This window comes from Chlorocebus sabaeus, chromosome 12, assembly GCF_047675955.1.
Source record: "Chlorocebus sabaeus isolate Y175 chromosome 12, mChlSab1.0.hap1, whole genome shotgun sequence".
NCBI lineage: Eukaryota > Metazoa > Chordata > Mammalia > Primates > Cercopithecidae > Chlorocebus > Chlorocebus sabaeus.
Genome location: NC_132915.1, coordinates 53,710,623 through 53,736,886, shown reverse-complemented (window position 1 = coordinate 53,736,886; position 26,264 = coordinate 53,710,623). Strand labels below are relative to the sequence as shown.

General features: G+C 36.1%; 1 protein-coding gene across 2 annotated transcripts; it reads left to right on the top strand.

Annotated features, from left to right (window-relative positions):
- Positions 1-22,372: 22,372 nt before the first annotated feature.
- IZUMO3 (IZUMO family member 3) lies at positions 22,373-25,276 on the top strand. 2 transcript variants are annotated; one of them, XM_073022188.1, is made up of 7 exons: positions 22,373-22,845; positions 22,982-23,056; positions 23,203-23,292; positions 23,504-23,521; positions 23,983-24,063; positions 24,500-24,590; positions 24,864-25,276. In XM_073022188.1, exons 1-7 carry the CDS (start codon positions 22,461-22,463, stop codon positions 25,000-25,002), a joined length of 879 nt encoding a protein of 292 aa, XP_072878289.1. In that variant the 5' UTR covers positions 22,373-22,460; the 3' UTR covers positions 25,003-25,276. The 2 variants fall into 2 exon arrangements, with proteins under 2 accessions (XP_072878289.1, XP_072878290.1); XM_073022189.1 differs by lacking the exon at positions 23,504-23,521 and having other exon boundaries at positions 22,539-22,845; positions 24,864-25,021.
- Positions 25,277-26,264: the final 988 nt, after the last annotated feature.

The following is a 26,264-nucleotide window of genomic DNA, read 5'->3' as shown; positions in this document are numbered from 1 at the left end:
CTCCCTGAATAAAACTGTCTAAAAAATAAAAAGAAGACCTTAGAATGGGACCTTTTCATCTTGAAAAAATAAATTTTTATCTTAGACCTAAAATACCAAAATTTTTAGTGGGGAAGGTGTGTTCTGTTATTTAATGATGGGCTTATGCTTTTCATAGAAATCCAACCAAGATGGTGTAAAAAAGTATACCTGGGTATTCATTTTTCCTTTGTATTCACAATGGTGAAAAGAGAAAGGGAAACCCTCAATCTCTGTTTATTCTTTCTCTTTATCTTTCTCAATAGGTTAGGTCAGAATGAATGGACATTACCAACCATATCCAAGACAATCTCCTAGGCCATTTCAAATAATGGTAACTCATCCACACATGACAATAAGCATTGAGGTAGTCATTTAGAGATCAAGTCAAAATGGTGGTGTCCACTGTTATATTAGGTTGGTGCAGCAATTACTTCTTCTGCACCAACCTAATATTTGATAAAGAGACAGATGGTAGAGACACAGGAGCCCTGAAGCCGGGGCCCTGAAACAGAGCCCCAAGCAGCTTCCCCTGCTGCTGCCACTGGAAAAGCATAGCATGCAGTTAAATGGACAATAAAAGAACATGGTATTTCTAGCTACACTTCAGCTCCACACTCAAATAATCCCAGGGTGAGCTGAACTAGATCCCTGGAGGAAGTCCTTTTGCTTAGAGTAGGTACAGGAAAATAGCAATCCAGAAGGAAAGCTCTATACACATGGGTCATAACTGGATTTCCCCCCACTCCCACATTTTTGGAGCAGCACCAGGTGCCTTACCTACATATTTAGAAAGGCATCAAAAAATACAAAGACAGATAAAGACGACTGGGCTAAAGAAGTGAACAAGAATTTCTTGCCCACTTCTCAAGCAAGATCTTGCTCACTTCTTTACCTTCACATAATTAAGTAGAGCATCAAAGAAGAGGGTAATGATTGTGCCATTTCTAAGAGACAGAGAGACATCTCTTACCTCCAGTTTCATTCAAAAAAAAAAAAAAAGCATTATATAGCAAAGAAATGGAATCAACCTAAATGCCCACTGATGGAAGACTATATAAAGAATATGTGGCACATATACACCATGGAATAATCAGCCATAATAAAGAATGAGATCATGTCCTTTGCAGGAACACAGAGCGAGCTAGAGGCCATTATCCTCAGAAAACTAACGCAGCAACTAAATACTGCATGCTCTCACTTATATGTGGGAACTAAATGATGACAACCCATAGACACAAAGAGAGGAACAACAGGCACTGGAGCATAACAGAGGATGGAGAGTGGGAGGAGGAAGAGAAGCAGAGAAAATAACCATTGAGTACAAGGCTTCATACCTGGGTGAGAAAATAATTTGTACATCAAACCCCTGTGACATGAGTTTACCTATATAACATAAACCTGCACATATAGCCCTGAACCTAAAATACAGGTTTAAAAACAAAAGCATTAGAAAAGCTAGACTTATATATGAGCTGAATTATAACTCTTTTCATGAGCACAATGATACATATAATGATTTTAAACTTATTTCAGTTAAATATTTTGGGTTGTTTACGTTTTTACTACAAAGCAGCATGATCACTGGATTGTTGAAATTAGGAACATAACACATTAATTCATTGGAAGGACACTGGGGTTTCGCACAAAACTAAGATTCATGAAAAGAAGAAATTTGAATTGCTTTTTAGTACCCTAAGACACATAAGGCCCTTCAGAGTCTTACTTTCCCACAGTCACACTTTTTCTCCAGATACCTGGAATTTCTTGAAGCCTGCAAGAAATTATGTACTTCCAGCCTTTGCACTAACCTTTGACCTTTCTTCCTTTGCCTTTTCTGCCTGTCCTAATCCACATTCATCTTTCAAGTGTCAAGACATGTCCCGTTACTATTTCAGAAAGTCTTCTGGGATGTTTCACCTCCAGTGCTCTTTCCCTTGTCCAGTATCACTATGTGTATGCCGTTCTTATACAAAAATAAACACCAATATCAACAAAAATGCAGGTTGACCTATTATATGCCAGGTACTGTGATAAACAGCTGAGTCATTTTATCTAATATTTACAGCATCTTTGAGTCTCAATTACTGTTGGTATCCCACAGATGTTAAATGACTACCCAAGGCTATATAGTCAAAAGTGATGGAATTTAGCCTCCTGATCTAGCTGTGTTGGACTCCAGAGCTTAGACTGCCAACTATTACGTTACATTCTCATTTATCGCTATGTATTACAACCTTTTCTTTATTTTCCTGTATGTACTAAATTATAATAAACTTGAATGCATGAAATGTGCCTTCGATATTTGAATTCCCAATACCATGAAAATTACACCTTGCCCAATAGGTGACTGTTAAAATGTGTGAAATGAAAGAGTAGATGAACAAATCATACTCTATTTCTTGAGATACCTATTGCTTCAACTATCCCATTACTAAGTGCTAGAGGGAGGTGATGAGAACAAACAAGAAGAACTTAGGTAAAAGGTAGGAAGACCCAGCATCAAGACTCATATGTAGAAAATCAGTATGTAGTGTTTCCTTTGTGCTCATCACTCTGTAATTGTACATTGACACACAGGTACACTCAAGCAGCTCACACACTGGATACATGCTTACACAGTTATCACCCCCAATCTCTTCCTATCCTCCACTCATAATTGTTTAAGGTTGCTGAAGATCTAAAAATACATTATGAGTCCTAGTAGCATAAGATGGACTCCACTATACACTGGCTTCAAGATAGGACATGACTTAAAACAGAAACTTACCAATTACTACCTACAGAGTAGCAGCAGACAAACAAAAACTATTAAAAATACTTTTTTCAAGATTTATCATTATCTTATGACCATCTCAAAGGTGATTAACCCAAGACTGAAGAGGTCAGACTACCTGAATGGCACTTGCAGAATGGCACATAGTCCTGGGGAACGACACATAGTCCTGGAATTGTAACAAATGATACAAATCAATCATAAGTATATCCCAGACATCATGCAAGATGCTCCAATCTCACCCATAAAATTAGATAAGTATCACTCAACTGTAAATATTTGATAATTTGCTATGTAATTTGAGGAATTTAACACATTCATATTCAAAACATAGCAGAATTGCTGCTGGGCAAATTCTGGGGAAAATTCTTCTAAAGTTCCTATATAAAGTGACATAGAATCGCTCATAAAAGTGTACAAATTTGACCTACTTTGTGATATTTAATTACTTTATTTATTCAAGCACATAGATATACAGACATACATTTATCTGTCTCACCAAGAGGTAAGTTTCTTGAGGGCTTGGATTTTGTTTTGCTGTTGCTGTTGTTATTGTTCACTGCTGTATCCTAGTGCCTAGAAGATATTGGGTACACAGTAGGCACTCTGGAAATATATAACAATAGATTGCCCACCTTTCAGGAAATGCCAGAGTACAAAATAGAAATAAATTACTAAAGGACTGGAGATCCTGAAGGTCAAAAGAAATGAAGACTGAGTCAGTGTTAACAATGGGGTGTGAGGTCAAGATTAACGAATAAAGAAAGAGGTAGAAGACAGTGGAAACTTATGAAGAAGGCAAAGAATCAGTGTTGTCATGTATACTTTTGTGTAAAGAATCAGGGTAGTCTAATGTATTTCTGGTGACTGGGATCTTGACCTATGAAGATGTTGGAATGTGACAGATGTGTGTATCTTGTCCTACTGTATACTATCTGAAGGGATCACCATGTGACCAAGTTGATAATGTAAGATCACTATTTAGATTCTGTCTTTTTGATGTGGACACTCTGATGACCTATTTTACTCCTTTGTAACTGTCAACCCTTAATTTTTCTAATTGGAATTATATGTGGCCCATTAACCAAATAGAATCAATTTGAGGTTTTTTTCCCAGTGTCTTAAAATAAACTATCAGTTCTTTTCATTAGTAAAGTTCTTCCTCAATCCCACCTAAATAACCACTCTACTTCTCTCCTCTCCTTTCAATTAAACTTAAAAGAGCGATATCTTTTTGTTTTCATTTATTTACCTTCATATTATTTTTCAGTTTCCTATGTTCTGGCATCTGATCCTATAACTCCATATAAACAACCCTTGTTAAGGTCATTATTGACCTTAAATGATGATCATCAAGTAATTAAAATCAATAGCCATATTTCAATGTTTGTCTTCATGATCTTACATCGGACAGTAGTAACCGTTTCTCTTTTATTCACACACCTTCTTTCTCTTAGTGCGCATGATACAAGCTTCTTTGGTTTTCTTACTATCCATCTGGCCACTTTTCCTCACTCTTCTTAAAAGGCTCGCCTTCTCCTACACAGTCATTAAACAATAGTGTTCTTCAAAGCTGTTTTATTTCCTTTTCTGTTTTCTCAGGGAGTCAATCTCATTTAGTCCCATTTCAATTACCATCTAAACACTATTGACTCCGAAATTTATCTGCAGTCCAGACCTTTCCTCTGAACTCAGATGTATATATCTAAAAATTTACTCACCATGCCTTTTTGGATAATTAAAATGACCTAAAATTCAACATATTCAGAAATGCTTATAAGAGCAACTTATTAATTTCTTGCCATGGGCTATACATTTCAGGTAAGTAGTTACCATCATAATCTTCCCCATTTTATCGATGAGAGAAATGGTGAACAACAGGTATAAATAAATTGTGCACGTTCATACAGCTAATAAGTCTCAGACCCAATAGTTAAACCCAGGCTTGCTGGGTCCAAAGACTAGTTTATCAACCACTATATTACATTGCTTCTGAGTCTGCCTTCCTAAACCTGGTCCTCTTTCAGTGTTATTTATCTCAGTGAGTGGCCCTTTACTGGTCATCTGTCGTAGAGTACAATGAGAAGCAGCTTCCTTCTTTCTCCATCCCATTTGTCTGCCAGTTCAAATATACACAGTATTTTGGCTTTTGCTGCCGTTGCTTTTGGTGTTTTAGACATGAAGTCTTTGCCCATGCCTATGTCCTGAATGGTACTACCTAGGTTTTCCTCTAGGATTTTTATGGTATTAGGTCTAACATTTAAGTCTCTAATCCATCTTGAATTAATTTTCATATAAGGAGTAAGGAAAGGATCCAGTTTCAGCTTTCTACTTATGGCTAGCCAGTTTTCCCAGCACCATTTATTAAATAGGGAATCCTTTCCCCATTTCTTGTTTCTCTCAGGCTTGTCAAAGATCAGATGGCTGTAGATGTGTGGTATTATTTCTGAGGACTCTGTTCTGTTCCATTGGTCTATATCTCTGTTTTGGTACCAGTACCATGCTGTTTTGGTTACTGTAGCCTTGTAGTATAGTTTGAAGTCAGGTAGCGTGATGCCTCCAGCTTTGTTCTTTTGACTTAGGATTGTCTTGGAGATGCGGGCTCTTTTTTGGTTCCATATGAACTTTAAAGCAGTTTTTTCCAATTCTGTGAAGAAGCTCATTGGTAGCTTGATGGGGATGGCATTGAATCTATAAATGACCTTGGGCAGTATGGCCATTTTCACGATATTGATTCTTCCTATCCATGAGCATGGTATGTTCTTCCATTTGTTTGTGTCCTCTTTGATTTCACTGAGCAGTGGTTTGTAGTTCTCCTTGAAGAGGTCCTTTACATCCCTTGTAAGTTGGATTCCTAGGTATTTTATTCTCTTTGAAGCAATTGTGAATGGAAGTTCATTCCTGATTTGGCTCTCTGTTTGACTGTCACTGGTGTATAAGAATGCTTGCGATTTTTGCACATTAATTTTGTTTTTTCTTTTTTTTTTTTTTTTTTTTTTTAAATTTATTATTATTAAACTTCAAGTTGTAGGGTACATGTGCACAACGTGCAGGTTTGCTACATATGTATACTTGTGCCATGTTGGTGTGCTGCACCCATCAACTCGTCATTTACATCAGGTATACCTCCCAATGCAATCCCTCCCCCCTCCCCCCTCCCCATGATAGGCCCCGGTGTGTGATGTTCCCCTTCCCGAGTCCAAGTGATCTCATTGTTCAGTTCCCACCTACGAGTGAGAACATGCGGTGTTTGGTTTTCTGTTCTTGTGATAGTTTGCTAAGAATGATGGTTTCCAGCTGCATCCATGTCCCTACAAAGGACACAAACTCATCCTTTTTTATGGCTGCATAGTATTCCATGGTGTATATGTGCCACATTTTGCACATTAATTTTGTATCCTGAGACTTTGCTGAAGTTGCTGATCAGCTTAAGGAGATTTTGGGCTGAGACAATGGGGTTTTCTAAATATACAATCATGTCGTCTGCAAACAGGGACAATTTGGCTTCTTCTTTTCCTAACTGAATCCCCTTGATTTCTTTCTCTTGCCTGATTGCCCTAGCCAGAACTTCCAACACTATGTTGAATAGGAGTGGTGAGAGAGGGCATCCCTGTCTTGTGCCAGTTTTCAAAGGGAGTTTTTCCAGTTTTTGCCTATTCAGTATGATATTGGCTGTGGGTTTGTCATAAATAGCTTATTATTTTGAAGTACGTTCCATCAATACCAAATTTATTGAGCGTTTTTAGCATGAAGGGCTGTTGAATTTTGTCAAAAGCCTTTTCTGCATCTATTGAGATAATGATGTGGTTCTTGTCTTTGGTTCTGTTTATATGCTGGATTATGTTTATTTATTTGCGAATGTTGAACCAGCCTTGCATCCCAGGGATGAAGCCCACTTGATCATGGTGGATAAGCTTTTTGATGTGCTGCTGAATCCGGTTTGCCAGTATTTTATTGAGGATTTTTGCATCGATGTTCATCAGGGATATTGGTCTAAAATTCTCTTTTTTTGTTGTGTCTCTGCCAGGCTTTGGTATCAGGATGATGTTGGCCTCATAAAATGAGTTAGGGAGGATTCCCTCTTTTTCTATTGATTGGAATAGTTTCAGAAGGAATGGTACCAGCTCCTCCTTGTACCTCTGGTAGAATTCAGCTGTGAATTCATCTGGTCCTGGACTTTTTTTGGTTGGTAGGCTATTAATTATTGCCTCAATTTCAGAGCCTACTATTGGTCTATTCAGGGATTCAACTTCTTCCTGGTTTAGTCTTGGAAGAGTGTAAGTGTCCAGGAAATTATCCATTTCTTCTAGATTTTCCAGTTTATTTGCATAGAGGTGTTTATAGTATTCTCTGATGGTAGTTTGTATTTCTGTGGGGTCAGTGGTGATATCCCCTTTATCATTTTTAATTGCGTCGATTTGATTCTTCTCTCTTTTCTTCTTTATTAGTCTTGCTAGTGGTCTGTCAATTTTGTTGATCTTTTCAAAAAACCAACTCCTGGATTCATTGATTTTTTGGAGGGTTTTTTGTGTCTCTATCTCCTTCAGTTCTGCTCTGATCTTAGTTATTTCTTGCCTTCTGCTAGCTTTCGAATGTGTTTGCTCTTGCTTCTCTAGTTCTTTTAATTGACAAATGGGATCTCATCAAACTAAAGAGCTTCTGCACAGCAAAAGAAACTACCATCAGAGTGAGCAGGCAACCTACAGAATGGGAGAAAATTTTTGCAATCTACTCATCTGACAAAGGGCTAATATCCAGAACCTACAAAGAACTCAAACAAATTTACAAGAAAAAAACAAACAACCCCATCCAAAAGTGGGCAAAGGATATGAACAGACATTTCTCAAAAGAAGACATTCATACAGCCAACAGACACATGAAAAAATGCTCATCATCACTGGCCATCAGAGAAATGCAAATCAAAACCACAATGAGATACCATCTCACACCAGTTAGAATGGCGATCATTAAAAAGTCAGGAAACAACAGGTGCTGGAGAGGATGTGGAGAAATAGGAACACTTTTACACTGTTGGTGGGATTGTAAACTAGTTCAACCATTATGGAAAACAGTATGGCGATTCCTCAAGGATCTAGAACTAGATGTACCATATGACCCAGCCATCCCATTACTGGGTATATACCCAAAGGATTATAAATTATGCTGCTATAAGGACACATGCACACGTATGTTTATTGCAGCACTATTCACAATAGCAAAGACTTGGAATCAACCCAAATGTCCATCAGTGACAGATTGGATTAAGAAAATGTGGCACATATACACCATGGAATACTATGCAGCCATAAAAAAGGATGAGTTTGTGTCCTTTGTAGGGACATGGATGCAGCTGGAAACCATCATTCTTAGCAAACTATCACAAGAACAGAAAACCAAACACCGCATGTTCTCACTCATAGGTGGGAACTGAACAATGAGATCACTTGGACTCGGGAAGGGGAACATCACACACCGGGGCCTATCATGGGGAGGGGGGAGGGGGGAGGGATTGCATTGGGAGTTATACCTGATGTAAATGACGAGTTGATGGGTGCAGCACACCAACATGGCACAAGTATACATATGTAGCAAACCTGCACGTTGTGCACATGTACCCTACAACTTGAAGTTTAATAATAATAAATAAATTAAAAAATAAAAAAAATAAAAAAAAATAAAAAAACAAATATACACAGTAGAGGCAGTTTTCTCCTTGCTTTCCTAGAGAAATCTTCAGTGTAATCCATACTTCATCAATTCACTTAAGACACAGAAGAGCCTAAATTCGCAGTTAAAATGCAGAGGCCCATGTAATAGTTCAAAATCCAAATTTTATTCATCTAGTCTTATGGCTACCACTTCCATACCTCGGGTCCAATATGCCATTCTCTGGCCTTGACTACTGCTCAAAAGCCTGCTGATTTTTCTGTATACACTCTGGTACCCTTAAATGTCTTCTAGCCTGAAACCTGAACAAATTTTTCAAACCTACATCTGATAATATCAGCTGCTGCAAAGATTATTTCAATCAGCTCTCTCTATTCTTAGGCCAAAGATCAAAATCTTTAACCTCTCCTGTGTAGTCTACCCTTGTTTTTTGTTCTCTGCCTCCACTCAATCAAGTTTTTTTCAGTTTCTTGAATTAACTATATTCCCTCTGGGCCTTTGCACATACTTCCTCCTTTATCTGGAATGTTCTGTCACAATTTTTTACCTTAGTTATGCCTAATTTTTCATATCTCAACTGAAATGTATTTCTATTATGAGAATCTTCCTTCTGTTTCCAGTATAAGAGAAGTTCTTGTGCTGTTCTAAAACCAGCTTCTTGTAACTTAGGGCCTTTCTCTCAGTTGTAATAATTCATTTTCTTGTGTAATTAGACTCTGAGCTCTGCCAGAACAAGGACTTTGTTTCACTAACTGATATATGCCGATCCCTTAACTCAATGCTTACCATATTACAGAAACTAAATGAATATGTTAGTCCAGTGTGTGAATTAACTATGCTAATATGCTTTTTATGCAATAAAGTCTATTAGTATGCTAATATTCTATATATGAAAAACCTATCTTTAAAATGATCCTAGTATTATCTCAGCATGCTAATTATAAAGATAAAAAATTATACATTTTCATAAATGTATTTAAGAAAAATATCTGAGTATACAAGTTATATTTTATTATTCTCATAAAATTTGTTAAAGATAGACTGATTTTTCTTTTAGGTCAAAACATCTTGATAATCCCCACATGAATCAATCAGTATTATTCTTCGATGACCTCAGGTCACACCATCTGTCCCACTAACACGTGGTATGGACCATGGAGAAGATGGAGTGAGTCACTTTAAATGGATTAGCACAAAATTAACTTCCATAAGTTGAAAATCACTGGTTAGTGTTAAATCACATTGCATTATATAGAACCGTATAATTATGTTGCTTCACTCTGTAGAGAGGGAATAGGATGAGCATAGGAGAGTGGAAAGAACACAAGCTTGGGGCTCAGACAGATCTGGGTTTGTATCTCACTTCTGCTGTTGACCAACACTGTGATATGAGCAAACATTGTAACATTGATAAACCTGACTTTTTATCTTCATATATGAGAATTTGAAATACTATCTTCACAGAACTATTAAGATTAAATTAAATATAAGACCAAATGTTATAACAAAGGTTTTCAGCAACCAAAAAATTACACATGGAAATTTTATTGATTCCAAATCAACTAGCGATTAGATATGACCTTGGTTTTATCTCTTATCCTCAATTTTTCCCCATACTAATAATTTCCCAGCCTTCCATGCTTATTCCTTAAGCGATAAAGCTTATTTTCTATCTTTAATTTCCCTAGATTTTTTGTTCATATTTTTCTCCACTGGGTTCTTTTAAAAAAAAAAAAAAAAAACTTTCTTTCTTTGCAATATATTACCCATTGCTAACAGAAATTACAGGCAGTCTCTGTGTCATATTCATATTGAAAATATAGAAATTCCACGTTTGTATTTGCTCAAGAATTAGTGAGCATTCTCGCTCATTTGGAATTCATAATTTGAATAAATCAGGTTGTTTGGTTTCTGTGAAGTGATTTCTATTTTTTCTTTCTTTTTTTAAAAAAATTTTTTATTATACTTTAAGTTCTAGGGTACATGTGCACAACGTGCAGGTTTGTTACATATGTATACATGTGCCATGTTAGTGTGCTGCACCCATTAACTCGTCAGCACCCATCAACTTATCTTTTCTGTCTGGGGAGTTTTACAGTCTAAAATGAGGAATGGTTTTCTTATTTGTAAAACACCTTTTAATTCCTTAAATACATAAAATACTCATCTAGTGTATCAGAAAACAAAGACTGGTCAGTTATTTGTATATCAATCTTATTTTTCTGCATTTATCATCTTATATAAAACCACCAGTTTCTAAGTAGAAAGGAATTAACTCTCAAAGAAGAATTATTTTCCAATTTAAAAGAAAATCTGTCCTTCAATCCAGGTTTATGTATAATTTTCACCTCACAGAGTTATTTTTTTCTTTTTTCTTTCAGATTGATTTAAAATTAGAAGCAAGATTATCAAATGGAGTATTTACAAAGGGACTCCGTTTTCTAGTGTAATTCACACTATGGTAAAACCCAAATTTAAAGCTAATGCAAGGAACAGTTTCAATAATCTTCTTCATGCCCTATTATCATTTCTCCCCTTTCCTTATAAAAAATCTTAGTATTCTGGACATAATTAGTGCTAAATATTTTTTGAAGAAGCAAATGGATGAGGAAGAGAAATATGCTATAAATTCCAGAATGATCTTTATTATAACTTAACAGGGCTGGATTTGCTTAGTTTGTCCTTAGAGGGTACTTATTTCTTCCCAGAAGCCTTCAGCCAAGAATGATGATAAACACTCATTTTAATGGATCTGATATTGCAGCTCAATTACTTCTATATCAATATCTAGTGGAATAATAGTGTTTCATGTAGCTTTATAAAGTTTATTCAATATACTTTGAAGATCACTAATCATTTAGTCATTGTCAAGCCCCATTTGAGAAAATTCATTTTAAGATTAGAATAGTTGTAGGTCTAGGGCTAGACTATAGATAAGGATTTAGATGTCAAAGTCATAGGAGTAGTTAAGATTCAGTAGAATGAGAATAGAAGGGGATTAAGAGGAACCCTGTGGAATATTTAACAATTATGGAGCAAAAGAGAAATTGCATTCTGTAAATGAAAATGAAAAAGAGCTGGTCAGACAGGAACAGAGAGAAGTGCAGAAATGACATTGCGAACAAAGTGTATGATACTATTTTGCAAAAGGTAGTCTTGCTCTCTAACACTACAGAGGTTAACGAGATGTGGAGTGAAAAGATCCGGTGGATTTTTCCAGTGAGGATGTTGTTAAGATATCACTTCTTTTAATTTATTATATTTTCTGAAATACAGTAAGTCCTCACTTAACTTTGTTGATAGGTTCTTAGAAACTGACTTTAAGCAAAAGAAGCATAATAAAACTAGTATTTTTTCTGCTCAAGTTTAGCAGGAAACGATTTTGAGAAAACAATAATATTATTCAAGTATTTTAAAGTCACAGTTTCTAAGAACTTATTGACAATATTAAGCGAGGATTCACTGTACTTTTATATGCAGTTTACAGTTTAACCCTCAAAGCAACATTAAAAGATTAACATGATACTATACAAGAGTCATCTTTATAAATAAACTAAGGCTTAAAGAGATCCAGTGAATTGTGCAAAATTTTACAACTACTAAATGAGAAAGGAAGAACACTTCCATTTGTAACAAAAATAACATCGATAACAACTGACATTTAATGAATGCTTATATTTAATAAATATAAGGTACTTTTTGGTAACATATTATCATCTCATCTAACCCTCAAAAGGACCTTATAGTGTGTGTGTGTGTGTGTGTGTGTGTGTATACACACAAAAATTTTTGCCATGGCACAAAATTTTTGCCATGTCACAGATGCAAAACCTTAGGTTTCTAAAGGGTAACTAACTTCCCCAGGGTTACATAGTCATTATTTTAAAATACTAGCTATTTTGATGGGACAGACAAAGTTGTTTTTCCAAATTCCTTTGTCTCTCTAAGTCATCTGTTTAATGCTGTGAGACAGACATTGGTTATTTCACCTTAATAAAAAATTTCCCCACACCTGAAAGATTGGATGAGTCTGGACACACATTTAGGCCTTTGCTCTAGCTTGCTAATATTTTCTAAGCACCAATTCATGTCAAAGGAATAGCTTCCAGATTTATGCTAACCACTATCATCAAACGCTGTTTCAGAACTCAACTTCGACATGTGTGAGAATTAGTTCAACTGTCCCATGGCTTGCCCACTGTTTCACGTTTTCTTTTATCTAAACAAAACTAAAAATGCTTTTTCTTTAATTTTTATCTAACTTTAATTTGATTGGTCTAAGATGAAATATGCATCAAAATGTCTAACTGATGTGATCTAATTCAGCAAAGTATGGGCATTGGAGTTGGACCCAAACTCTTGCCCTCACAGGACACATAAGCTTGAAGAAGTAACGTTTCCTTTTGGAAGTTCAGTTTCTTACTTAATAAATGAAGTAGATCAGACCCTTGTCCATGGAGATTCCATGAAAATTAAAAAGCATAGTACTTAAAAAAGGTGCCCAAAACATGTCAGGAGTTTATTAAATTCTTAAGATCAAGCTCCTTTCTTAATATTGTCAGTAAATTTGTATAAAAATTAGCTTTAAAATGTGGACCAATGTTTCTCCAGTAATAATTTATTGTTGTATCATAATTTAAGCATAATTCCTTTCCTTTTGACATTGAATACATTAGACAAAATACTGTATAATTTATTTCTTTAGTGTTAAGACCCACTAAATTTTTATTTCTGCCTCAATAGAATTATATGCATCCACTGCTTCCCAGTTATATTAAAACAGAAATTCTAATTTGGCCACACTGTTATTTTGGAATTTTATTCTGTTTTGTCACCGTTCATAAGCTCAGTGGCTAGTTAGCTAGTTATTCCCGTAAAATGGCATATATGGATTTATAAATTTTACCGAGGCAACACTTAATTTTACTGGAATGTACATTGCAAATTTGACTGGAGTAAATTTTATAATTGGAATCAGTGCACAGGTCAATACAACATTTTGTTTAACAACTTACCCTTTGCCTCTGCAGGCAACACGTCTTCAACAATTAAACTGTCTTTTCCAAATTATCAACCCCCTAAGAGCCTGTCCACCAGATGCACCCTGAGAAGCAGAGTTACATTTTCAAAACTGTCAATCGCTCTCTTAAGATTCCGGTACATATTCTCTTTCTGTAACCTCAATTTGCTTTTAAGAAATTATCTTGAAGTAACGCTAATTTTAGTATTCTACCTTCAAAAAATAATGTATATTGTTCATGAAACTGTTATTTTGTGAAGAGGTTATATGCTCACATTAAGTGAAAACTCCAGAGCTATGGCAGGTTTCTACTAAAGCTTGATCTGTTAGTTCAACTTATAGTATCAAGACCTAATTTCTCATGAGTCTCTCCTGGTCTCACATTATGTCTCCACACTATGGACTCATAGCAAGCTGACTATCTGCACTTCCCTTAATAAAAGGAAAGAAAAACCTTAAAGACGCTTTATTTGTATCATCTGTGATTTCTGAGATGTAAATTCTCCCACTATGGTCCATTTCAAGCTACCACGTGCGAACTGATTGTAAAATCAGCTCTCATAAACCACAGATAAGGGGAGCCCCAATACACCTCTGGCAGTTGCAGCTTTAGTGTTCACATTTTCACATCAGGAAGTTCTGGAAAACAGTTTTCTCTGGTAACTCCTACAAAGGAGACAGTGTGGATTTTTGTTTGTTTTCCTGAAAGCTTCCATTAAATAATTGCCAGTATCTCATGGGCTACGATTGGCTTACATACCCATTCTTGATGCAGTTTCTGGAGGAATAGAATGTATTAATTAAGTCACCTTTGGATCTGTGGACCATCTCAGCCAAAACTTTCCCGATTTGTTTGCAATGGAGCAAAATTCCCATGAAGACAGTTAATCTTTTTAAAATAAATAAATGTATACATATATATGCATATAGTTATCTCAATCTCTCTCTCTCTCTGTGTGTGATAAAATAATGCTGAGGGAAAATAAAATAATATATGCTGAGGGAAAAAAATATATAAATAAAAAAATATATTTTTTCTATATATAAATATATAGAAAAAAAATAAATGCTGAGGGAAAAAATGCCACCTCAACACATTTAGAAAAACCATTTAGATTAAAATATCAGCCTTCCACTTGATTGCATGCTGTAGCAGAGGTATTTCTGTCCCATCTTCTTTCTATTGTTGCTACTTAGCATGGCTTCTGGCAAATAATAAGTGCTCAATAAATACTTGTTGGATGTAAGTTAAATGTAGACACTTAGATACTTTAGACTGGATAAAGTCATAAATTTTTAAAAATAAGATATTGACTTGTCATTATTAAAATAATCCTTGGATTTTGATACATGGGCTAGTATCAGTGTCAATAGTTTTGTAAACAGTTCTACTACTTAGGGTAATTCACTCCCTTAAAAATAATTCAGTGTCATCATATTAAATTCTAACCTATAGCAGGTTATTCTGAGGTAGTGGTATATTTTTCTGGTTTTTACTATGAGAATTGTTCCATTATCATTGCACTCAACAATGCTGTTGTCATATACGAATTTATTTTAGCATTTTAATAGGCATTTTTACTCACTCTCACATCCAACCAATGTCTCATGCAGTTGGATTGTGCAGTGGTTAGCCATACATGTTGTAGAAGACAAAGATCAACCAGATGAAGATTCATCTCTGTGTCCATCACAGAGATGCTTCAACATCAGCAGGTCATTAAGAGTTTTTTCTATCTTTGGCAGATTTGAAATAATAAAGGAGTATTGCAATCAGACAAGAATCTTCTTTTTATTTTCTGTCACATAGCATTTTGCAGATGTTAAAATAGCAACATGATTGTTTTCTCCCTAGTGTCCTGTGTATTTTGTGAACTATGTGGAGATTAATAGCAGCCTACAATAATCTGTTGTCCCTTGCAGAAAAAACTATGCTGCTGTTTCTGGAAAGAAATAATTGGTACGTAGCTTATAGAGTCAACGTCTGAATTTAATGGAGCGTAAAGGGGTGGTATTTCTCATGAAGGAGGCATATTATCCGTTTAAACAGCTTTCAGTCTTGCACATAAATTAGACCTTCGACAAGCTTTGGAAAAAGAGAAACCACACAGTAATGAATTAACATGCTTGCATATTCCTAACAAAGAAACCTTCCCTTTTGAAAAGAAGAGAAAGCTCCCTTGTCTCTGTTACACTTGGAAATCTGAAATTAATTATTGACTTTTCCATATTGTTTGCAGCCACTTTGTTTGCTCATTTATTGTAAAATGTGTATATGGTAATTGTTTTATGGGAGCTCATAAAACTCAGACTGCAAATGAGATAATGTATGACCAATTTATCGCATCTGCCCTTCAGACATAGAGCTAAACTTGGCAAAAACAAAAAGTGGTCAATGTATACTTTGTCAAGGTCCTTTCTTAAGGCATCAGAGCGAAATAATTTGATGAAGTATTTATGGTGAAATTCTTAAATAGCTACAATTGAAAACCATTTTATATTTTTCTAGAAAATATACCTCTTACCATTTAAAAAAGCTGATTTGTAGTGTTTTTTAGACTCCATCTTGGTGATACATGTTTAGGCAACAAATGACTTAATAATTTGTGTAGAACTAGACAAATTCCTTTTTCATCTAGTATATGTCATACCAGAATTTTCATTTTTTGAAAAAATTATACATGTATGTAATATCTGCTATTATACTTGCACTAAATTTAAAAAATAATATAAATCAGAAACTTTTCATGGTATCATTCTCTAAATACTCTAAATATTGTAACAGCTATGTCAGGTAGGAGGACCTCCAATTCAGTAACGCCCAAACCTTGAGACAGGACTGCCCAACATTGACTGTGGACTGAAGGAATGAAGATTCCACACGTTTTATAGCTTATTCCAAATGTGGAAGTTAATGACATTTCATCAAGAGTTTCTTTTCTCCACTGAACTGAAACTTTCCTGCCTCACCGTTGGCCTTTTTGGTTTCCTCATTTATATTACTAAATAGAGAGATAGCAAATTTTGTTGAGGCCATTTTTCAGAAGACACTGCAAGATATAATGGAATTTGATTAAATTTCCAATGATCTTATAGATAAGCCAATACCTACAGGTGTAGTTTGAAGACAGGTTGTATTACACACAAAAAAACTTAGCATGTTAGAAAGAATCAAGAGAAAACTATCCTAATTAATATTGCAAAACAAGATGACAAATAGGGGTCTGCAAATAGAGAAAGGTCCAAACGCAAAATTTTATAGTAAAGAAAAGTAGTATAATGTAAAAAAAAAAAAAAAAAAAAAAAAAGGTTAACAATAAAATTAGTTGTGGAAGGGTAGTAACCATTAAGTTCAAATTCAACTAAGAGTTCACCCCCTTGACTCTACACTTTGCAAAGAGACCTGTTCCTACAAGGATCAGAATTAAAATTGAATCTAGTGCCATATATTATATTAGTCCACAGTGTCTCATCTAGTAAGTTTATCAGAAATAAGCCAGTTCATTAGGTACAGAGACAGGTTACCTTTTTTCCTCTTGGATACTAAAAAACGAGAATTTGGTAGTTTAAAGAAAATGAATAGGGAATCAGTCAAAACCGTAAAAATCCAAGCTCTACTACCAGAGAGCCCTATGGTCTGGTTGAAAATACTTAACCACTCAGTCTCAGTTCTCTCATCCCTAAATGAGTATAATAGGACCAGCCTTTTAGAATAGGGATTTTATAAGATCATGCGTGCAAGGAATATAAAACACTATTTGACATAGACTTTTTGTTCAATGGAATTACTTCTTATTGGCTACTGGGTTCTCATTGTTGGTTTTGTTATTGTATTTTTATTCCTTTTGAAGGTAGGAAAGGAGAAATGCTGCATGTACCTGGTATTTATTTATGGTAAACTAGGTTAATATCTATATCTTTTATATGCATTTTTAAATAAATTATGTACTTTAATCAACAGACAATTCCTCTATAGAAATAATTGGGAGGAATGGAAAAAAGAATTGGCTATAGGGAGAAAATTAAACGATGGTTGAAATTACAGACTCCATAATTTTTAAATAATTGAATGAAAAGAACACAGCTTCTTTTTTCTCCAATATAATTTCATTAAGAATACCTATTCTTGCTACTTTGAAGCAATAATGATGTGACCTTGGATTAACTCTCTTCAGAAAAAATTTTTGGTGCTTTAAAAAGAACATGGATTTGAAGGCAGACAAATTCATGTTACAACCCCCAAATCTTTATCTCACTAAGTGTGTGACCTTGGATAAGTCCTTTAATGGCTCCAAACATCAGGCTTGTATTTTATAAAATGGAAATAGTCATGCAAGCTTGAGAATAAAATATTATGACATTTATGTTGCAAGGTCACACATTTATTCACACTGCTCTCAGATACATGAAAGAGACATAGCTTCCTCAGTCTGTTGGTCTTAGCTTTCTCTAAACATCTTTTCACCTCCTTGGGTAAAAAATAAAAAGAAATATTAGCATAATAAACCTAATCTCACAAATAATTTAAACACTTTTTTTTAGATAACTACATTTCCTTTGGAAGAATTATCCTTTCATATTTTTCCTCTTGTTTCTTCCCAAACAGGACATAAGAATGAGGACGTAGGAGCTGATGTTACCTCATGGCACTGTGTGGTTGAGGGGTCCTTGCCTTGGATGTGTCACATGTAGAAGAAAGTTTTTCACTTACAGTAGCATTTGCCTACAACATATCAAAACTTACACTTCATGCCAACTAGCTCCAACCTCCTGAAATTGATAAGAAACTATGAAGTCTGAGTAACTCTGGGATCCTAGACCTTCTTGAGCCAGGTTAAAACACCTTCACAATTACCAAAATCCAGGTTTGTTTTAACCAACTACAAGTCCAGTCATGGACTCAATCCTTCCTATCTAGCATGTTAAAATGTAATAAATATAGCCACCATGGACTCCCTCTCCTTCTAGAGAGGGGTTTAAAAACTCCAGATTTTTTTCCCCTCAGTAAATTGTGCAGTAAATTTCTCCACTAATGTGTGTTTTAGTTTTTGACAGTGCGTTGGTCTCTTCCAAGGTGAAGATATAACCTTACCTAATACAATTTCTGAATCTGTTTATAGTGTTTGTTGAGAAACTCTGCACGTGGGGCACTTTGGACCTGTTTTCTCTCAATTGCGTCAGGAACTGGTGGTCTTTCCTAATGATTTGGCTCATCAAGGTCTTGAAGCCTGCTGCAGACTCCATTTCCTTTCCTGACCCTGGTACCAGGTCCACTTTCCAGCTGTTACACAGTATCCCTTTACCTGAAGCCTTGATGATATGCCAGCAAAGGTGACAATCAGGTCCTGAGTTGAGTTATACATCCTTCCCCAGCAGCCAGTGGAAGCATCTTAGACATTCCATGCCACATAGGAACTGACATCATCTTAGGAGCACCTTCTATTAACCTATCCTGTAAAAGCCCTTAAAGGGAACAGGGCAAAAACTCATGGAATATGAGGATTTTACTTAACATTTCTAGCATAAAGAGAAAATAAGCTGTGACACATATCTTCTGCTTCCACTACCCTTCTCCCCTCATTCTTCCCACAGTCGCCTTGATGTGATTAGCTTTTTACTTCATTTCCTGTCAAAGATTCCTTGTAACTCTTCTGGTCTACCCTATAATTTACCCACCCTTGTGACTATTCCTAAAGGATAAGTGAAATATATGGAGATAAATTAGCTTAATGACAATGGAATATAAATGGGGAGGTATATAGAAAATTAAACTTACTCTACATGTGAAATGTCTGGTATATAGTAATTATTTCAAATACAATTATTATGCTACCTAGAAATATAGCTTATAACTTGATCAAATGTCAAGTAATGGCTTCTTGATCTCAGATTACAGTCAGGAATGTAGTTAACTGCATCTGACTATAAAAGGTATCTAGATTATTTGCCAAACTTTTAAAAAATCCTGTGAAGTGATAGGTAGGGATGGGAAATAGAGCAGAGCTCAACAGCGTAAATAATCCATCAGAAAAATGGCTATAAGAAGCTTGAGGATAAGGATTCATTATTTTTGTTAACAAATCTGAGAAATCAGATATGCCATGGGATGAGGGAGAATTTCCGTAAAAATCTTACTCTTTATGAAACTTGTTCTTCAAATTTCAAACCTCAGTGCATTATGTCATTTGTAATAAAGGCCAAATGGTACCAAACAACTGATTCTAGCCCTTAAAGGAGGGACTCTTGCAACTACCCATGAATATCTTATTTATGTTAGAACCACAAACGAGTCAATATGTAGTTGGTAAAATACTATGAATGGATATGCCATTATTTATCTCTTATACTATTTTAAACAGAGTTTAGCTAGATAGTTGGCAGATTTGTACTGTTGTACTGACTATAAATCATAGCTCTTTCTGCCAAGTCAAACCATATACTAACATAATTATTCTAGGATTTGGGTGTTAGCCTTTTGCCTCCGAGACACAGGTATTATTTTAATTAAGTAATGTGATCATTATATTATTAATAAATTTCCAGACAGTTCTTCTTTCCCAAAGCTCAAATATTTTACATTTATGAAATTCAAAGTGCTCTCCCCATAATAATGGCGGTTATTTTCTTATGTTATACATTTCACCACCAGTGCTTTCAGAGTGTTCCCCCTGAAGTTTCCTGAACACTACTGAATTCTCACTCATCATGATATATTAATTATTGTCTCTAGTCTCCTGGATCCAGCCTTTCTATAAAAATTTCTCTAGACTTGTCTAGTACTGTTCTGTTTTTTCATAAACCTCGATATGTACCTCTACCTTTACCATTAGCACATTGTGTTATCTGTCTACTGTTTACTCCATGAGACTGAGATTTCCTTGTTATTTCTTTTATATGAGATACATGTATTCTTTCAATTACAATTCTACCTGTCTTATTAAGAAGCGACTTGCCTTTTTCTAGTCTTTCTAAGACTATCCAAAAGCCAATTTCTTTTTCTCTCATCCTAAAAACCTGACTGAAATTTCAGCTGGAAGGGTGAGACAATGATAAAAATGATAGATGGACCTCTAGGTCTGGGTTAAAGTAAGGTGCCATTGAATTATTCAGTAATGTGGCAGAGGATACTCTTTGAACTGTTCAAGTGATGGTATGGATCATTGACTGGAAAATATCTATAATGCATATCTTTTCTTGAAGCACAGTTTGTTTTCATACCTTGCCACTTCTCTGCCAAGTTTTTTTAGCCCCTTTAGTTTTCAACTTTAGTATCTAGAGTTAATTTAATCCTATTAGCTCACTTGCCTTCAGACCTCAGCATGTGAAAATCTTTTGGGAAATCCTCTAAAGATGAGATCATCTAGCCAAGGGAATAAAAAAAATCTGAGCAGAGAGATGCTAATTTAAACCATAAATCAAGAAATCTATATTTGCCTTGATATTTTTACTTATCAAATTCCAAGAGATAATTTTCTGTATTATCCCAGAAAGTCGTTGTTGAGAGGCAGTAAAGTATATAGGATTTGGAATCAGACAAACATAAGCTTGAACCCTGAACTCATACTCTTAAATTATTCTTCCAGGGAGAATTCTTTTACATCTCTGTGCCTCAGTTTCTTTCTGTAATGTAGAAATAACAATCTCCAAAGGATTGCTGTGCCCTGAAAATTTGTGACTATCTGAAGTGTTTAGCACAATGTCTGTCACATAGACGTGGTAGACATATAAGTAATGGTAATTCACAAAATTCCACTGTGATCACCCCATATCTTAGATATAAATTCTACCATGAAACCTGTAGATTGCCAATGTTTCCTGGTTTCCAGGAGGTCACAGCCATACAGGCAACATGTTAGAAAAGAGGTAACCAGTGCTCTTAAGAGTCTGAAAAGCAACCTTAATTTATTCAAATAACATAGAATATTTTTATTCAAAGGGCCACTGAAGGAAGAACATGTTTATTTGGCCATTGTCCATGTAGGTGGCCTGAGAGGGCAGCCCATGATAATTACATTCTTATGTTACATACTTTGTCAGTATTTTAGAATGCACTTCTTAAAGGATCTGAACTTTATTGGATTCATCACTCTATATTCCTCAACTATTGTTTCTAGTATTTGACTCCACACTCTCTATAAGAAGAATGCTATAAAAAGATTACAAATCACCAGGCACGGTGGCTCACGCCTGTAATCCCAGCACTTTGGGAGGCCGAGGTGGGTGGATCACCTGAGGTAAGGAGTTCGAGACCAGCCTGACCAACATGGAGAAACCCCATCTCTATTAAAAATACCAAATTAGCCAGGCATGGTGGCACATGCCTGTAGTCCCAGCTACTCAGGAGGCTGAGGCAGGACAATCACTTGAACCTGGGAGCAGAGGGTGAGGTGAGCCGTGATCATGCCATCGCTCTCCAGCCTGGGCAACAAGAGTGAAATTCCATCTCAAGAAAAAAAAAAGAAAAGAGAAGAAAGAAATATTATAAATCATTTATAGAGGAATCATCCTAGAGACAAATGTAACCTGAAATATAAGTTACTGTCTATTAAAATTACCAAATATTATTCTAGATAAATGCTCATTCCTTTATTCTCAATAATACTGCCACCAGTAGGGACTGGGACCTGCAAGCAACTCAATATTCTTGGCTTTTCTTGCCTCCAATGTGGAAGTAGACTTTGGGTTAAGCAATCTCTCAGGTTCTATAGGATCACTTCTACAACCCATCTCTGGTGATATACATCTCTGAAGGTCAGGAGGGGGTTTAAGAGTCTCATGAGGATGCAAGTCAGGGAGAGGGCTAAAGAAACACTTTTTTCTGAGACATTTCCCTGCACAGAACTCTGCTTGTGTGAGCTCAAGGCTTCTCTGTCTCTTGGTGTTCTACACTTAGAACTCAGGTATCGGCTCCCCAGCTGGCAGTTCCCTCTCCTAGAATGAAGGATAAGAGTCAGTAAACAACTGAATATCCTTAAGGAAATGAGATTGCCTGATAGTGGGATGGAGATGGGGGTGGGGGGTAAGTGGAGTCAGACTATCCAGGACAAGGCTCTCATTCCTGGATTTTTGAAGGAAAAGGAACTAAGTGAACTAGTTGCCAAGACAACCTGCTGTTGGAGAGCGGGGTTGAAGAAAGAAATGGGTGACCTGTGGTTATTCCTGCTCCTGCCCCTGTCAGCCTTCCATGGAGTCAAAGGCTGTTTAGAGTGTGACCCCAAATTTATAGAGGATGTTGGCTCCTTGCTGGCAAATCTGATACCCTCAGAAGTCCCTGGCCGAACTCAGCTGCTTGAATGGCAGATTAAGGAGATGATTAGTTTAAGCTTCACGGTCTCCCACAGTGACAAGAGGCTTCGGGTGTTGGGTGAGGGAAGCTTGAGTTCCTGAGAGTCCAGGGGCTTAAACAGAGAAGGGAGGCAAGGAAGAGAACACCTGGGTCTACATAACTTCCTACATAGATATAATTATTCCCCTACATGTACCTTAACCTTCCTCTCTAGCTGTTCAACAGGTTGTTAAGTTGAGAACATGGCTGAAGAATGAATTTTATAAACTGGGCAATGAAACATGGAAAGGTGAGGTACTGCTTCAATGTTAAAAGTCTGTAGTGCTCAAGCAACCCTCAGAAAATTTGGCTGGAGAAAGCAAAGAACAAAACAGAATTAAGTTCTGAAGGGAAGAGCTACTTCTATTGTTTGACACCCCTTCCACTCCCTCTTAGGTGTCTTTATCTTTCAAGGCAAGCTTCTGGAGGTCCGCCAAAACCTGGAATCCCAACTGAAAGAATTACTAAAGAACTTCTCTGAAGTTGGTAATTAAAACTTTCTATATAACAGCACTGAAGTTACATGAAGGGAATAGAAAATGAGGGATGAGGGAAGAACTGCAAGTTCATAAAAGAGTTATTTAAAATGGGTGGAGAGGCAACTGGAACTTAAAGGGTAAACAAAGACTACTTGGGTATAAATATGGCAAACTGTAGCTGGTTTTAAATTCATTAGAACTTTCTGATTCTCTTCTAGCATGTTCTGAAGATTGCAGTGAGTACAGTACATGTGATGCCGTGAGGTTTCAGCCCATATTTTTCCATCTCCTTTGCTCTATATGGCCCTATCTCTCCCACCTGTTACACTGGGAATCCAATTCCTAGAGCTGTGGTTACAAGGGATATTGTCAATAATACCTGATAACAAAACCTAGCTCATGAAATTTCAGACACCCCACATATTTTGGAGGTACTAGGAGGCCTCCTAACATATGGTTTACAACCCATTGCCCCAGTATAAGCCAAGGCATCCTTTTCCCACTTTTTCCTAGAGATCTGACTTACAGATTTTGGTCCACCAAGAAACTTGATTTCTAGGAGAAGGAGGAATTCACAGCAATACAAACTTAAGAGTCCTGGGAACGCTTGAGATCAAATCCTCCACACTTGGTATATGACTAAGGAACTCTTGTGCCATGTCCTCTTTCTGATTATCTTTCTTCTCCTCTTTATCAGTTGTGGTTGAAGGTCCCACACTTGATTGTTGGATGTGTCTTCGCATGACCAACAGGTGCTTCAAAGGAGAATATTGTGGAGGTAACAAAGATTGTGGTATGGAATTTTGAAGGGACAGGGATCAAGGAGAAGGGTTGTTCACCGATCTATTCAATACATATTTGTAGAGCATCTTCAATGGAGGTCATGATAGTGTTACAAAATGGAACTAGGGTGTTGGGTGAAATTTTGACCAGTATAAATAATTTGTCACTGAATCAATTGAAAGGCTGAGAAATGAAGAGGCTAGGCTTGGAATGAAGAAATTAGGCTGGAAAGAATTTTGCTGACAGTTATCAGCAACAGTTTTGTAGAACCTAGGAGACTAAAAGTAATAAGGGTCAAAATAACCATGGAAGAGTGATGAAGTAGTCAACAGGGCAAACTGAGATTAAAAGAGTTTTCTATTCTGAATAAATGTCCCAAGCTATTTCTCTTCTCCAAACTCACTTTCATATTTTCCTGTTTCTCCTTCCAGATGAGGATCCAAGGAAGGCTGAGAATCGAGAGATTGCTCTATTTCTCATATTGCTGGCAACAGTTGTAATACTGGGAAGTGCTGTGTTACTGTGAGTTTCCTCTCTCCAAATAAACACTGGGTCACATATTCCTTTTGCCAAGAGACTGCCCAAATTGCCTCTTTCCCCAAATGGAAATAAGGCAAAAGAAGTCATTTTAAATTCTGGGATACTGAAAGGAAAAAAATGCAAAGTTTGATGGGATAATAGTTGGAACAAAAGGAAATGGAGAAGAATCCAGCAAAGGAAAAAACATTGTATAATTGGCTTAAAGAATGGGGCTACTGATATTGAAGTTGGGATTATTTTCTTTTCCTACTCTAGATTCCATTTTTGCATCTTTCATCGGAGGAAAATGAAAGCAATACGAAGGTCACTAAAGGAATATTTGGAGAAGAAACTTGAAGAATTAATGGGGAAGATAGATGAGGAAGAGGAGAAAGACTTTAGACTCAGAAAATAAACACATCAACATGGACAAGAGGTCTTTCATGATTCTCTTAAGTGTTGACTCTAAGTACAAAACTAGGAGTTAAACCCTTTCTTGGTCATAAAGTCATAGTATTTTAAAACTGAAATAGAACTTAGAGTTTCTCTAGTGAAGATGCTTATTGATATCCCGAGACGATGGAAGTAATGAGAGAGCAAATGATTTGGCCAGAGTTGTATAGAAAGTAATGCTGGTATGTTGCAATGCATAGGAAAGATAATATGCTGAATAATAAACAATGCATCGTTTGTAACTCTCATTAATGGCTGTAACTAGGATAACTTTCACATTTCTAAGGCTGCTTTTGCTATTGTTTTCATATTTATCATTAGGTTCAAGGTGGACAATTTTCCTTAATACACAACATTTAGTCTTCATCATTACACACACATGCACACACACACGCAGAAAAAAAAAAAAAAAGGCCCAAAGTATTAGTCCTGAGTAGCTGAGGTTTGCCCCAATTATTTCCCCCTGGATCTATATTCCAAGGCCAAACTGGATATGATAGTTTTTTTTATTACTTTTGGTTGTTTCCATTGAATACTTTTTTAGTATGTGTAGCACTCTAAATAGTGCTTTACATGTATTATCCATCTGAATTCTCACAACACCCCTATGGGTAATGTTGCTATTATATCTGCTTTAGGGATGAATAAACAGAAGGATCTCTAACTTAAGGTAACACAGGTAACTAATCTAAGCTATGACAAACTCCACTCCTCTAGTGGCTGACCTCTGATCATCCAAACCATTTGATTGGTATTGACAGCTATCAGCATATAGCTATGGTACATTAATGGAGAGATAATTGTGGCTTTATTGTCTTTATACACTCTTCGTTACACAGTTAGAATGTGGCAAAGTCTGAAATAAAGTTGATGCCTGGTTAACTGTACAATTTGTGACCTTTTCACCCTATTTTGTTTCCTTTTATTCTGGAACTTATTTTAGAAGATAAAAACCATCATTTAGCAGCAAGAAATAGTTTCGAGAGTCCTGCTTCAGGGGTGGGTACAAGTATTTGTAAATCTTTCACACATAGATCTCTGAGTGCTTGCTTATAGTTGCTGTTATAATAATGAGATAAATGAGAATGCATTTGATGAGGACCTGAACCTAGATATCTCTCAAGTGCTAAATTTGAAATTCATGAAAAATTCCCAGATAAGAGTGTTGTCAGGCATCTACCATTTCCCAATGATTTAATGTTCATCTCCTCAAATATCTTGTTG